This window comes from Nymphalis io, chromosome Z (genome assembly GCF_905147045.1).
Source record: "Nymphalis io chromosome Z, ilAglIoxx1.1, whole genome shotgun sequence".
NCBI classification, from domain to species: Eukaryota; Metazoa; Arthropoda; class Insecta; order Lepidoptera; family Nymphalidae; genus Nymphalis; species Nymphalis io.
In genome coordinates this window covers 8,363,883-8,379,688 of record NC_065918.1, presented here as the reverse complement: position 1 = coordinate 8,379,688, position 15,806 = coordinate 8,363,883, and the positions used below count along the sequence as shown (strand labels likewise).

Sequence of the window (15,806 nt, the reverse complement as noted above, 5' to 3'; positions counted from 1 at the left end):
AGCATGGGAAGTGAAAAACATTTACGAACACATCTACATAACTTCATGCGTATATCTTTACACACACACACAAATCTTCCTAGAAGATATTCGAAGGAACTGAAAACTAGGAGTTAAATCAATATATGGTCTTTAAAAAAGAGGACTCATTGTAATAACTTATGAATTTGGTAATTTTAAATGATAATATTTAATATCATTGGAAACATCCATTGAATGTTCTAGAACATAATAAATTTATTATAATTCGTGCACGTCAGCGAGCTATTCACCCCGTTCCGTACAAAAGATTATAAATATTTTTTTTTTCGAGATAAAGACGAAGGGTTGATTAAAGATAAAGTCGAATTTGTTCTTAACTGCCGAATGCACCGTTAAGTTTAGAGAGGCATTGTGCCCTGTACCTTCGTTCTAGCCTTGACAGCGAGCGTTGACCTTTGTAGTAAAACGTGGGCTCTCCTGAGTTATGGCTGCTATTCTACATTCGAATGATTGGACTTGGAATATTATAAATATATGTACAATTATATTCCAAGTCGAATACAAAAAACTCCTCCATAAGCCCAACATAATGAGCATCATTGTACCAGGTGATTTTAAGTATAGTTAGTATGTGTAGGTAATATTTACTACTTACGGACATTACGGAAAAATATGTGATTGTTTACAATTTCTCTCAATATATTCTTAAAGATAATTATCATAATATTAAAATTTATTGCCATATTTAAAGGTCCTTGAAATTCCCATGGAAATGAATGATGTCGTTCATATTGCGTATTAATTTATTATCTTTGTAAATTAACGTACACTACTTATTATAATAAAAGTAAAAAAAAAAACTATTTTTTACTATCCAAAATGTATGTACCGTTAGGTAATAAAAAAAAGCTCGTATTTTAACCGAAAAACAAAACCGATGGTCTTCGAGACAGGCATAAATCATTAATCCTAACTAATATATAAAGGCGAAAGTCAGTTTTTTATTAGTTTGTTACGCTTTCTTGTCTTAATTAATCAACCAAACATCATGAAAATTTGAACACATGTACTCTGGGGTACAGAAAAGTACCATAGGCTACCTAACATATGTGCGTCGCTCCCGTGTGTCTTGTACTAACAGCTCGTTAGTTTTTAAATTTTTTAGGCTATAATACTCGAGGTGCAAGTTGCACTATAAAAAGTTGTTGGGTTTTTCTATCAAGGAAATCTCGGATTTAGGAATTTGGCAATTACACTCGTTTTCCGTAAGCCTGGACTCTCTGTTCGCGTCGAATTGCCGATCGATTGGACTATGAAAGTTTATTCCCTCTAGAGTGCACCTTTGTTTGCGCACAATCGTACACTTTCATGAGTTTAATTTGTGCTGGTAGTTTTTACTTTGTCTATATTCAGTAAGTAAACGTAATGATCATAAACATTTAATAAGTAAATTTAAATATGTTGTTTTATATATGACAGTTTTTTTTTAATTAAGCTTTAGGAAACTTCTAACCTTCGTCTAGCAATAGAACGTTTACTGCATATTTTATTATATTCAAATACTTGAAAGTCACCAATAGAAATTACTTCTTCAACTACACTCGTATCATACGAACATAAATAAAAAGAATACTTGCTCGTATTCATAGTCTGTATGTTCACGAATCATTCCGAACCAATTATGATAAAAGTTTGTTCAGTTATTGGCATTTTCGTGAAATTTTCGAGGACTTTTCGTGAACGACACACTACCATTAAGTTACGATAGGCGGCTCACGAGACATATTGTATAATAGCTCATAAACAATTCAAAGAAGCATTGCATTGAATATTAGAATTAGCAACTTTTTTTTTTTTTTATAGAATAGGAAGGCGGAAGAGCGTATGGGCCACCTGATGGTAAGTGGTCACCAAACGCCCTTAGACATTAGCATTGTAAGAAATGTTAACCATTGCTTACATCACCAATGCGCCACCAACCTTGGGAACTAAGATTTTATGTCCCTTGTGCCTGTAATTACACTGGCTCACTCACCCTTCAAACCGGAACACAACAATATTAAGTATTGCTGTTTTGCGGTAGAATATCTGATGAGTGGGTGGTGCAACTATGGTATAAAAGGGGTATAGCGAAAATGGCCAAGGAACCATTTGATCACATGCATACATACAGTTTATAATTCTATTCTGGTATATTTTATATTGAATATTCCTATATTAAAAATGCATAAATATATCGATGAAATAAGGACATATTCAGATTATATTTTGCTATTAGGGCTCGCAATACACTGTCTTTAGATATATTAAGTAACTAGCTACCCGGCTTCGCAAAGCTAGAACGAGATTCAATATAAAAGAAAATTCCTCTTTTTTGCAAACATCAATCTTATAAAGAAACGTTCTTTTTTTTAATCAACTGTAAAATAATACTCATTTTACTCATACAATATATTAACAGTATTCTAAAAGCCAATTCTCGTTTTAATTTTAGATAGTTAACGTACACAATTGACTCATTCTATGACAATTAAATTTAGAATCAACATTGTGCCCTGATAAAGGCTAACTCAATATGCATTAAATAAAAAAGAACAATAATAAAATTATATTATTGTTCTCAAGAGCGTTAATATGGGGTTAAAGAAACTTTATTCTCATCAAGAAACACATTCACTAACATGAGAACATAATATGACTACAACAATTGCCAAGCGGCGCGGCAATGCATTATGTATACATGATATTATTAAATGATAGAAAAATACAATTTCGAAGAGGGTATCTGTGAAAACTTTGCATTATTGTCGATAGACTGGTCTTATCGCACGCAATACACGGATTAAGTACAGGTAGGAAGTGGTATGTGTGAGTGAGAATTTATTATTATTTATTTTATTTTAATGTACACTTAGTAATTATAATTTAATATAATATTTTAACAAGACTCATATTTTTCGTACACAGTTAAAAATATTTTAATTTAGCAATCGTATTACAATTTTATTTTCAAATGTGTGTTATCTTTAATAAAAAAGAAACAATTTTTAAGCTCAAAAACGATAACTTTAAATTGGTAAGAAGTCGGGTATCCTTTTCATTCCTGGTGATTATTTAGCATCAGTTTAGGGTTACCATGTTATTGTAATATAAATTACAGGATATTAGATTTCGAATCGATTCAAGTAAAAGTTGCTCACATCCAAATTTCAATATAAACATCAAAGACACGACGCCCTGCATTTATCTAATGAATAAAAAAGATTATTTGTGCGAAACTCATCCGTTACTTCCAAATGTAAGTGAATGTATCGTGTGCTTTGTTCGAAGATTTTATTCAAATACTCGGCAAATGTAGTTCAGAAAATACCAGTTGTTTAATTTGTTTAAATGCACGGGTATTGTTGTGTTGTGTTGTTAATATATTTAAGTTAAACATTAATTGTATTGAATTGAAAGTATAATATGTAGCTTATTACTCGGTGATAAGACGCCATCACATATTCTACCGTCAAACAGCAAATATTGCTGTGTTCCGGTTTGAACAATAAGTGTGTCAGTACTCAGTACAAGAAAAGGTACAAGGGTATCACTAGCCAAGATTGATACGGTGTACTGGATGGTTAATATTTCTTACAGTATCGATGTATATGAGTGGTGAGACCACTTGCCATCAGGTATCCCATTTGTAACTAATTTAAATTAAAAAATATATTTAATTATAGCTTAAACATATTCGACCTAAAACTCTATATATAAAATAATGAATGTTTGTTTTTTTTTGTATAGTATACGTTCATATATCATTCAACTGAGTTGAAACTTTGTACAGTAGTTGTTCAAACTTGCGTGAAGGCTCCTGGCGTATCATCATTAACGTACAATATGTGATGCGCGAATCATATCGGATAATTGTTTACAAAATAAATTATAGTGGCTTCGTATGTCGGTCATTAAGTAACTATATAATGTAACTATTAGCGATAGGACATATTCTGTTACGATTTTATAATTAATGATCTCATTAAAAGCTCTGTAATAGATACGTTGCTTTATTATATTCACATTATCAGAGCCCAGATTACTGACAACTACTACTGAGTTATCGTTTCGTTTTCGTATAGTAATTCATCTTGTGCTCGGCGGCGTAGGAAAACATCGTGAGAAACATCGTATGAAACGGATTAAAATCTATCTCATTCACTTAGCTCCAAATCTCTTAAGAATCGAGGAGTCCTTAGGAGGAACCCAGCATTGGGTATTTTTTACTTTCAAATCTCCACGGTCATGTTGTTCGAACCTTAAATTAAATGAAGGCGTTACTTCACTAAGGTGAAAGATTATCTGTATGTATGTTTTATAATTATTGGATTGATAGACATTCCGTTAATCATTGTTTTAATTAAGTTCTAACAAGTACATGAAATTTACGCCTGTCCCGTCATAGACTAAATTGAAAAGACAACTAGGTACTTATATAATATTTCATCAGCATAGAAGCGAATGCATAGAAGCGAACACGGCAGCGAATTCCCAGAATTCGATGCCGTTTTTGAATATCATGTCACCCCGTACGTTGATATGTGTATACGATACATACTCGTACACTATGTTCTTTGTTAAATTACTCGCGCTCATCTTAATAATAAGGACTTTGACTCCGAAATTAAATTAATTTGAAGTGCATATACGTAATAAATGATAACAATTTAGAAGTAAAAAAATATTGTAAAATATTTTATTAACATAATATTTTTATTCAACTAAAAAAAAAAAAAAAATCTGATTATACGGACAGACGGAAGTATACCCAATATTTTTTTATTACAAATGGTATGTTTATGGTTATGTTCTTGTTCATATACACAGTTATAAATTCTCATAATATCTCAATATTGTTTCAATAGTTTCTAAGAAAATGTATGCCTTGATGTGTAACGATAAAATAATATGCTATAATTTCATCCTACCTATTGATCAGGTTTCTTGCATGTTTTCCTGCACCATCAAGCACGAGACGAATTGAAAACACAGATTCAATACGTAGATACAGTATTCAGAAGCGCTAGCTCGGATTTAAATCCATCGGATAAATATAGAAGGGATCTGATCAGCGCGTAATATCGGCTTTTAATCGGATTACATAGTTGTTTTTAGAAAAAATATAATTCGGAATATTATAATAAATGCATTTGTGTCGGTCAAATAAACTTTGGTCAGATTTATCCTAACCGTTTGACAAGCCACTTTAAATACGATAAACTCCGGCAGAACATCGACTTATTTTTTAATTCTTTAAGTATTTTTAAATTTCAAAACGTTTATCGGTGGCAGGCCTGTTACAGGCCCGTCTAGGTAGGAACCACTATATTGTCGGTTATTTTACAGCCACACAGTGGTATATAATATTATTGTGTTTCGATTTAATTGGTAAACCAGTTTAATAGCTCAAGGGACATCACGTCTTAGAACCAATGGTTGGCAGCGTATTCGTCAAAGGAGTAATTTTTATTTCTTATAACTACAGTTGAGGCAATATCTATGGTCGAAGGTGACCATTTACCAACAGATTTACCATTACATACGATTTGTTTTTCTTTCAACACAAAGTCTTCACGTTTTCACGTCTTAACTGTACATCACCATGAAATTTTACATTCACGTTGTGAGGGGTACATAATAGGACTTAGGGTATCTAACACCTCCCCATCACACGCGAGCGGAGCCGCAGACGGAAACTAGTGCATATACATGTTATATACATTTTATATAATACATACATTTTATATAGAGCTCGCAATCTTCGTTATATATTCCCGTATTCCATTTATTGGACATATGTAATATATATTTTCGTAACTTATATCACATTTCGGTTAACTTAACTCGGATTGCACTTTAACGAACGGTTTAAATAACTTATCGCGTAGCCGATCTTGTAACACATTAATATTCATCGTATTACAAGAAAAGCTTAGCGAATAAAAGCTTATGTACTTTTAATTCTTAACAAGATTTTAATTTAAGTCTGCTAAATAATAACACATGAGGTATTTAACAAGCCCTGTTAGTATTTTAGACTAGAATTAAATTAAATTAAAGATAATAATTTTTATATATATAATTGAATGTAACTGTAGGCTGTTACTTTTATCAGTGATTGATTGGTTGATTACTCAATTTTTGCAAATAACAGTTGAAAAGCTTTTAAAAACGTGGTAATTTAAGTAAATTCAAAATCGTTTAATTAATAAAATACTCCTACCACCGGTTCTGAAAAGAATAAAAAATATAGTACCCGTAAAGTTGAATAAGTTAAGTTAATTGATTGATAAACGTTTGATTAAAAGCAAATAACTAGTTAGTGCTTAGCAGCTTACCTACAGTTGCGCTGATTAGACTATTATGACAGTCATCAGAATGTCGATTTTGCAGAAGGTGTTAACTCCCTAGTTATTAAAATATATTATTTATAGTAAATAGACTTTATTTTTGCCTTAAATGAAAAGTAATGCATCATAGATGTGATCAAATTTATGAGAATATTTTAAGAATTTTTACATATTAAAAAAATATCTTATTATCCGACTTGCATCCGGAGCTTCGACAATAGAAACTTTAAATATCATCTATATCATCATATTTACTGTAAAAAAAAATTCTTCCTTTAAGCATAAGTGGTTTTCTTGACGTATTTAAATAATAAGACACTTATAGAATTCCAGAAAAATACTGTGACTAAAATTCGAATAACTCTATTTTAAAAAAAGTTTATAAATAGAATGATTTAGATATACATAACATAGACATAAAGAAACACGATAAAATATTTCTTATTGCGTACTTATTGTATATAATTGGCTGTCATGTATACAAACAAAGATAATAAAATATATATTTTCTACAGACATGTTACGAAATGGAGCGGTACCTCCGAGAGGAGCCACGTGGGAAGCGCAGGGAGCCGGCGCAAGAAGAGGAATGGGCGAGATCAGCTACTAGTTCACCTCCAACACCGCCATCTCCACAGTCGCCAAGAATCCTCACTGTCACAGCAGTGAAGAGCGAACCGCCTAGCGATTCTGATGAACCAAGAGGTACAATATTAGTATTTGATAATGTACAATATAAAGTTCTAAGGATAGCCACATTTGGTTTAGTTTGTTTACTAGATCAAAAATGTTAAATCACTGCAGTTCGAAATAAGAATAGCATTTTTATATAAAATTGGGAGTCTGACAAATAGATAGTAAGTGGTAACCATCGATCATCATTTAAACGACACGGCTATAATATCGGCACTGTAAGAAACACTAACCATTTCTTACATAAATTATGTCCATGCGCCACTAACATTGCGAACTTAGATGTTAAGTCCCTATTGCCTGTAATTACACTGCCTCAGTCACGGGTTTCCGGAAATAAACAACACTGAGCATTGCTGTTTTTTTATAAAAAAAAATAGTTATTACTATTAATAGTATATGAGGTCTTAATTTTAATTTTTTTGTAATGAACTCGATTATTCAACTTCGTCTACAAAGATAAAAATTCAAACATTTGGGTTCAAACACGTGTTGGCGAACATGGCTTATGTTAACAAAAATGTATACAATATATATTATGGGGGTTGTTTGAAGAACTGCCAAAAATATAGACACAATTAAAGTTAACAATGCACACACACATACGAATACCTAAAAGTTACTACATCTACGGCAATCCGACAGAAACACAAACAAAATAGCATATAACATAAGGAATAGAAGGATAAGGGATAGATTTTCACTTTTAGACTGTCAAGTATAATTAATGTAATTAAAAAAAATGGTGAACGTATTAGCTTTCCATATTAAGTTGTCAATTTCCACGACTTAAGATATAACGCTATAAATAATTATTAAAAATTAATACGTAGTGTAGGTAGAACAAAATAAAGCCTCTATTACATTTGGTCAGGTTTTTGATAAATAAACAAAAACTTTGATGAAAAACACACAGTTTATTTAGCATTAAAATATATTTAAAACTGAAATGATTTCTTTTTTGTTAGTACAAAATCTTGTTTTATATATATATATATATATGAACTTTGTCTAACTTTGAATAACAAAGCCATTTTAAATCGATGTCTTTATTTGCAGCAAAGCGATCAAAACTGCGGTAGATTGTGAAAACCCGTATGGAGTACAAACGATTTCGAAAGAAACATTTTCATTATTTTAAAATCGATTCTAGGTTTTTCTAACCACCATTCCTGATAACTGATAACATGTATGATCGTATCCGTATTTAAAAGAATAACTCAAATTGTCTTATTAACATTATCGATGCGTAAGCTCGTGTTTGTTACACATTTACACTTGAACGACTTAAAGAATTTTCATAATTTTTTTTACATTTAGAAGGCGAAGCCGTCATGAAATATCAGATTCTTTAATGTTTGATGTATTCTAATCCAACGAATCGCGGCTTATGGTGACGTAACATAATGTTTTTTTTTTTAAATAAAAATTCAATCCTTTTGTTTAACAGCCCGGAACATAATATTGTTACCTGACCCTCTCTGAGGATGTAACCGTTATAGTATATTCAAATTTCGATCGCATAATTTATAAAACTTTTTCGTCATCTGACTTATATATTATATTAGTATAATTTCAGCCTTAATAAAATACATTAACATTATTCTGTTGGCTACAATACATTAAAAATATATATAGAACTTTAAAATGATAGCATTGATCGAGTTCTTGAAAAATCTATAGTATTTATTATTCATGACATAATGGCGTTTTGAATGTCGGTGAAGTTCTGATTGGTACTAAGTAATGCATAATATAGCAGAGCTATTAGCAAATCGCATAAAATATGTAAATCTAAGATTTGCTTATCTCTACTCGTTATTCGATTGGAATAGGCTAATTAAAATTAAATTCAGACGTTGGAAAACAATGCAGTTTTTGGTTAAGAAAGAAAATAAGTCTATTTTCTAGACATATAAAACGTTTCTATATTTGTCATTGAAACTATAAAAATGTATATTTGTTTGTTTATTACGCTGTCATGTATCAACAACTCAAATGATCATCATGAAATTTTGCATATACGTTGTCAAGGCTCCTCATTAACAGGCGAAGTCGCCGGCGGAAATTAGTTTGATATCCTATAAAATGACGATTCAAAAGTTATTGTGAAAGCCTACTCGAATAACGTATATTTTAATTTTGATCCTGGCGCACTATTAACACAAACACTCGATATAATACGTATCTTATTGCTCTGCCCCTTTGTGTGATATACACAATATTAACCACACGCACAATATGTGATATATATAAACCATAGGGGCCTTAATCAATAAATGGATTATCTAAAGCAAAATTATGTATTATAAAGGGCAAATATACTCTAAGTTCGTTCAAGAGACATTGCGGCCACTGTATTTTTTATTTGTAATTTTTGATTTAGTTGAGTCTAATATTATAAGAGCAAAAGTGGGTTTGTTTATTTGTTTATTTGTTACACTTTAATGTTAATCACTCAATCGATCATGAAATTTTTAATAAACGTTTTCAGGGGCGCAGGAAAGGACATAGGGTGTTATACCTGCCGTTCACACACGCGAGTTAAACCGCGGACCGAAAACAGTAATAATTTAAATATAATGTATGGTGCGAACTGGAGCGAGTTGCTAGTCGTTAAACACTCGTTTTCATCCTTATATAGTCAGTCTGAGCGTGTGATGTGCAATTAATTGAATGCCAGATCAAATTTATCTATTCCATACACATTATTTATTTAAGTAATTATTTGTTAATTATTGTGCACGTATAGAGTTTTAATTATAATAACTAATATGTGATATAAAAGTGAGTTTGTTTGTTCCGCTTTCAAATCTTATCTAGTCAAACATTTAGTCGATCATTATGAAATTTTGCATACACGTTGTCACAGGACATAGGTTAACAGCTGACACACGAGTCAAGCTTGAAACTAGCCCTAATATTAAATTAAATTTTTTGTACATACATTTTTAGACAATTTTATCATCTTAAAGTGAGTCTACCGAACTTTTCTTTGAATTATTTCCCAGAAAGTCATTATAAATATAATATTAAAGCAATTGTATTTATTTACTACTACTATTAATTGTACTGGTGGTAGGGCTTTGTGCAAGCTCGCCTGGGTACCAGGTACCAGGTAGAATATCTGATGAGTGCCCATCAGATATTCTACCGCAAAACAACAGTACTTTGTATTGTTGTGTTCAGGTTTGAGCGAGCCAGTGTAATTACAGGCACAAGGGACATAAAATCTTAGATCCCAAGGTTTGTGACGCATTGGCTATGTAAGCAATGGTTAACATTTCTTACAATGCAAATGTCTATGGGCGGTGGTGACCATTTACCATCAGGTGGCCCATATGCTCATCAGCCTTCCTATTCTATAAAAAAAATTAATATATTAATTTAGGTTATTTTGTGTTTAAAAACTATTGCGTAATTTATAATAAATACCTGTATGTACCTTTATGCTCCGGAGTTCAGAAAAAAAAACATATTATCAATTCTTTTATCTCTTACAATATAGTATAATCCTTTTGACGAACGATTATAATTTCCTTTAGAATACGATAACAATTATTGTATTATGAATCGATATTGCATTAATTTTATCTAAAACAATCCTAAAAGCTAATTCAAGAATTTGTAGATTTCATAGTAATTATTTATGGTTTGAAAATTAAACTGAAAAAATTTACAACTAAGGAAAATTCATCTTCGATATTAAATTTTCAATCGAAAAATTTAAACGCAAAACCCGTTTAATTATTTTAAAACTCGATTAGGTGAATAAAATAACTCAATGAAAAGATTTGGAAGAATACAATCATTATAAATAATGCACTAAAATATAGCTCGCGTTTCACGTCATGTTTCACGTAATGTTTTTGTTCCCGATCGTTTAAATTTTGTCTCAAAGTGTGACTCAAATACCTAAAAGCCATTTAAAAAAACCGACCCTCTCTAACAATCATATAATAGGAGTTAAATCTTAAGCAATAGAGGATAGTCTTTTAATAACTTTAATTATGTTTCAATAGCAACGCCATGCTTATAATAAAATTGTATTTCCAGATGAGGCGCCGGTTGCGGCGCCTGTTCGACGTCATGTGCCACGTCATCATCCGCACCCACACGCCACCGACCCCAGGCGTCGCGTGCACAGATGCGAATTCCCGGCCTGTGATAAGGTTTACACCAAGAGTTCGCATCTTAAAGCGCACAAACGGACACACACAGGTATGTAAAAGTTCCACAACATTGAGACAATTGAAATAAGTATTTGAATTTATTTGAATTAATCGCTTCAATATATTTTAGATTTATTAATGTAAATAAATATTGTATATAATTATGTACTGTTAACTCTCTTTCATATATTCATCACCTAAACTAAATTCAACGGGTTGATAAATACATAGCTAGGCGATTAAAAAGTTTTCGTCGATGTTGTAAAGCCTTTATGTCATCCTTGTAATAATTGTCGATGATGTTTGAAAAAATATTAATAGCAGACTTACATCATCGCCTGTCTCCTATTTACTCCTGCTTTAATCCTCCCATGGATAATTCATAAATTGTAACTCATTGAATTTTGCTATATCAGGGCCGCGCCATCCCTTACATTCTTGGCGAAAGATCTCATTCTGAATGAAATTTTGTCTCTTGCGTATAACAATGGACACACTGTTTAAAACCCTGTATCAAATTGGCTGTATCACGCTTAAAACAAACTAAAAATTTATCGTTTTTAAAGATTATGTCTATGCCGTAGTGATAGTACTAAATTATTATTAAATTAAGGTATGACTATTTTTTTATTATAAATCGAATAATCGTGAGTGGCCTAGCCTGACTACTTATCAACCCTACTTTTTATTATAAGAAATTTATAAACATAAAAAATAAAAAATAAAATCTTTAATTTCAGGGGAGAAGCCGTACAAATGCTCCTGGGAGGGATGTGAATGGCGATTCGCGCGATCCGACGAGCTGACTAGACATTATCGTAAACACACAGGCGCGAAACCATTCCGCTGCCGCCACTGCGAGCGCTGCTTTTCACGCTCTGATCATTTAGCGCTTCATGCGAAAAGGCATGCGTAGCCCGAGGATCAAACACCCACTCCCAGGAAAAGAGGCAATCGGAACAAACGTTCTGAAAAACTGCCTAAAGATGGGAATGTACACTAAAATGTGATCGTGTACATACAGGTGCGCGCCTCTTATTTAAATATGTGTGATTCCATTTGTAGATTTTGTGCGTTGTGATCTTACGGCATTGAACGTTAAGATTGCGCGTAGCGTTCGTTTCCGCTTAGTGTCGTTATGTTCGTTGCGAGACGCGCGCCTGGGGAGTGGGTGTTCGCAAAGCGTTGCAAGCCAAAGAAAATGTCGCTACGTATGTAGCCGAGTCAACACTCATTGCACCTAATGCTTTAACGTTATTTTTATTTCATTATTTTAATCGACGATAAATTTTTAAAATCTCTTTAATGTTTCGGCCTCTATTGTTGCGGTTCTTTGTTGCAATAAGAGAACGATTTATATTTGCCGTTGTTTATTATGTAAAAGATTTTTTGTAAGCTTTGTGTACAGAGAGTTTTTTTTTATGTCGGCCGGTCGCAAAGCGGCTGCTTGTCGATAGTTGTGCCATCGTTCGCGGGGCAAGCGGGCGCGGCGTCCGTGCGCACGCGACGCTCCCGCGCATCTTTCCGTCAACCTGCATTTGAAAACATGTGACATAATTATTATTTATTGATTCGCGGGATGTTGGGCAGATATTCCCACCGACGCCTAGCACAACCTTTTGTTAGTTGTAAACTTAGTAGGATGTGCGTCGCGCGTTACCTGATGTTACGTCAATTTCTCGAAACAGTTACTGTAGACAATCTTACGCAACTAATCAAATGCATCAATTGTTGAAGAAAGCGATTAACAGTTAACATAATATTACTGTTGTCTCAATTAATCCCAATTGTGCTGATTTATTATGTCGAAAAGCGATTGTTTCTAGAAATTGACTTATATTAATTTTATATGATGTTTATTTTTAAGATGTTCATACATTGCGATTTATTTACTTTAAGCTTTCTCCTTTACTCTCTCATTCCGTTCGTGTAAGCTGTATAATGCTGCGTCTTGGCGTCTTCGATGCCACGAGGAAACGTTCTATGCGTTTGTTCTCTGCGTAAATGTATTAAAAAATCTCCAACGCAACGCCCTTACACACGTAGTATTAGTTTTTAAATAATAATTTAATTGATTATTATCAGAGGTGTCGCTAAGTGTCATTCGATAGGTGTCGTTGATGTTTAAAATAAACAAGTTGATTCTAAAACACAGTCGCTGTTTTTAGTGATGTAAGCTATTTATCTATGGCGTGGTATAGCCGGTATAGTTCTTCTTGATACTTTGAATGTTGTGCGTTTACTCGAAATTTTTCGACCCTTATATTCCCACTTCTGATTAGTTTGATTGATTAAAACGTTCAAATTTTATGATTTACGCGAACATTCAATTGATATGAGGATTTTCGAAATTGTTAATATTAAGCGATTATTGCATGAGCTTACATAATTTTGACGTTAAGATTTCGGATCTCTTAAGTTGTTACATATCATTTAAAAGCTATGAAAATGAAATTTAAATTAATAATTATTAAAATTAATGCTTTTGTCGTTAGTAAATTGTTTGTAATTCATAAGATTTTCGTTGTGATTTATAAAATAAAAATCATATTGGTTAGTAAATTCAAGGCAAATAATATATATATATATATACATTCGTTAAGACAGTTTTGTAATCTCGGCAGTTTGTTTGAAATAATTTACAGATACCGATTGTAGATAATTAAGAAAATTAATGTGAAAAAAAGCGTAGAATCCAGCTTACAACCACTTATTTCTCGCAAAAATAAATATGTAATGTCGATATGATCTTGAAATCGTGGCTGATAACTCTCTTATTAATTGAAATTAGATAAACAAAGTGGAGTTACACTACGGATTGGTTAACTAAAACATTCGATATTATTATAACACACTGGCATATATTCGGTACACAAAACGCCATCTATCGGCGAGTACCGAAATCATTTTTTGCAGTTAGTAAGAAAGCGCTTAATAATATGAAAAGTAGAATACATTTCAATAATGTGAACTTATTAAATACTAATATCGTATAAATGATTTTTAGGAATAACAAAACAAAGATTGCAAATAAAAATCAAAACGTTGCAATTCTCATCGCAAAATATTATTTAATGTCAAAATTAAAGGAATAATTTTGTATACGCGCATACATGCATTATAAATCAGTTAGATATATAAAAACTAATATTTTTTATTTTCCTCAATATAAAAACCCATAAAAGTTTAGTGCGTGCAAAAATGTTGTTGGAAATAATATTTTATAGGTTTTAAAGTAAAACAGTTTTTATACCTTTCCTTTGCATTCAAAAAAATATCAAAGAAACTAATAATTCAAGACAAATAAATAATTATTAAATTTATTGAATTATTAAAATTGTTACGTTAAATAGTTAATTTATTAAATAAAATCAAGTAAATCATCACCTACCATTACGTTATAGAATAAGTACTTTGACATTCGAAATATTTTTGTCAGAAATAATTGTGACCATTTTCTCTTAATTACCGACATTTGGAGATAAAGTTATTTTTTTATTATCTCACCGCATTATGATAACGTAAATTAAATATAATCGGGCTGTGGTAATTTATCTAGAACATCATGATAGTATTATAAAAAAAAATTAAATAATTTCAATATTTTTCTTTTCCACCGGGCATCCTTTTTTGGGATGCACTTAAGTAATTTGTAAAACTGTAAGTACAACGACTGCAGAAATCTACTGCCATAATTATAATATCCGATAAGTGACCAGTTGTGCACAGATTAAATTGTAATTTTTGTAACATTCGCAGACTCATTTGTACATTTAAACTGGTTCTACGAGGAAAACATCCCGGGGGCCAATCATGTAGTCTTCCCGAATTGAGATTTGTGATTTTTTACATCAACACGTTCTCAGGGATTGTGTATATTATAGAACATTTTCGATTTAATGTTTTACACATTGTAACGGAAACTGCTCTAAATCCACCTAGCTGCCAAAAGCACAATTTAGAAGATTTTATATTGTAAAATTTTGACTTCATAATATTACGATAAATTAGCCTCTTTAAAATAATAAATTTAACTGGGAGCTATTGTCGTCTAATTAAGGCGACAATAGAAAATAATAAGGTATAGCAATATAATATTTGCAAGAAGCAATCAATGTAATAAAGGTTGTAGAAAATAATCACATAAATATTTCACTTCGTTATTGTTAACATTTGTTTTGCCTAAATTTCAAACGTTTGATGAGTTACAGAGCAATATATTTATTTAAGGTATTCAAGCGCTATCACAATATGTGCAACTAGGCTTGTATTTCGTAACGAGCGCGATGATGGCGACGTTATCTTATATACGTTTTGGCAAAATTCGAAACTTAATTATACATTGTCTACGAACAATATTTGTAACCTAGACATTCTCTTATAGACCTCTCATTACATTTAAAATTCAGGTTAAGCTTTATTATACATAGGTATATGAAAAATTAAACAAATTTCAGAAATGGTAAAATCATTGTAGTTTATCGCGAATCGAATTTAAGACTATATTACATTGTAACATCTCCTTAGCACTTTAAGTTAATATCAATTTTATTTTATGCTAACCCTT

The 15,806-nt window shown here is 31.7% G+C and overlaps 1 protein-coding gene across 1 annotated transcript in view; it reads left to right on the top strand.

Annotated features, from left to right (window-relative positions):
• LOC126780755 (Krueppel-like factor luna) overlaps window positions 1-14,443 on the top strand; it is a 66,484-nt gene extending 52,041 nt beyond the window's left edge. Inside the window, exons 2-4 of the mRNA XM_050505427.1 lie at window positions 6,890-7,079; window positions 11,124-11,288; window positions 11,980-14,443. Coding sequence (XP_050361384.1) covers window positions 6,890-7,079; window positions 11,124-11,288; window positions 11,980-12,155 — 531 coding nt within the window. The 3' untranslated portion in view covers window positions 12,156-14,443. The remainder of the gene's footprint in view (window positions 1-6,889; window positions 7,080-11,123; window positions 11,289-11,979) is intronic.
• The last annotated feature ends 1,363 nt before the right edge of the window (window positions 14,444-15,806 follow it).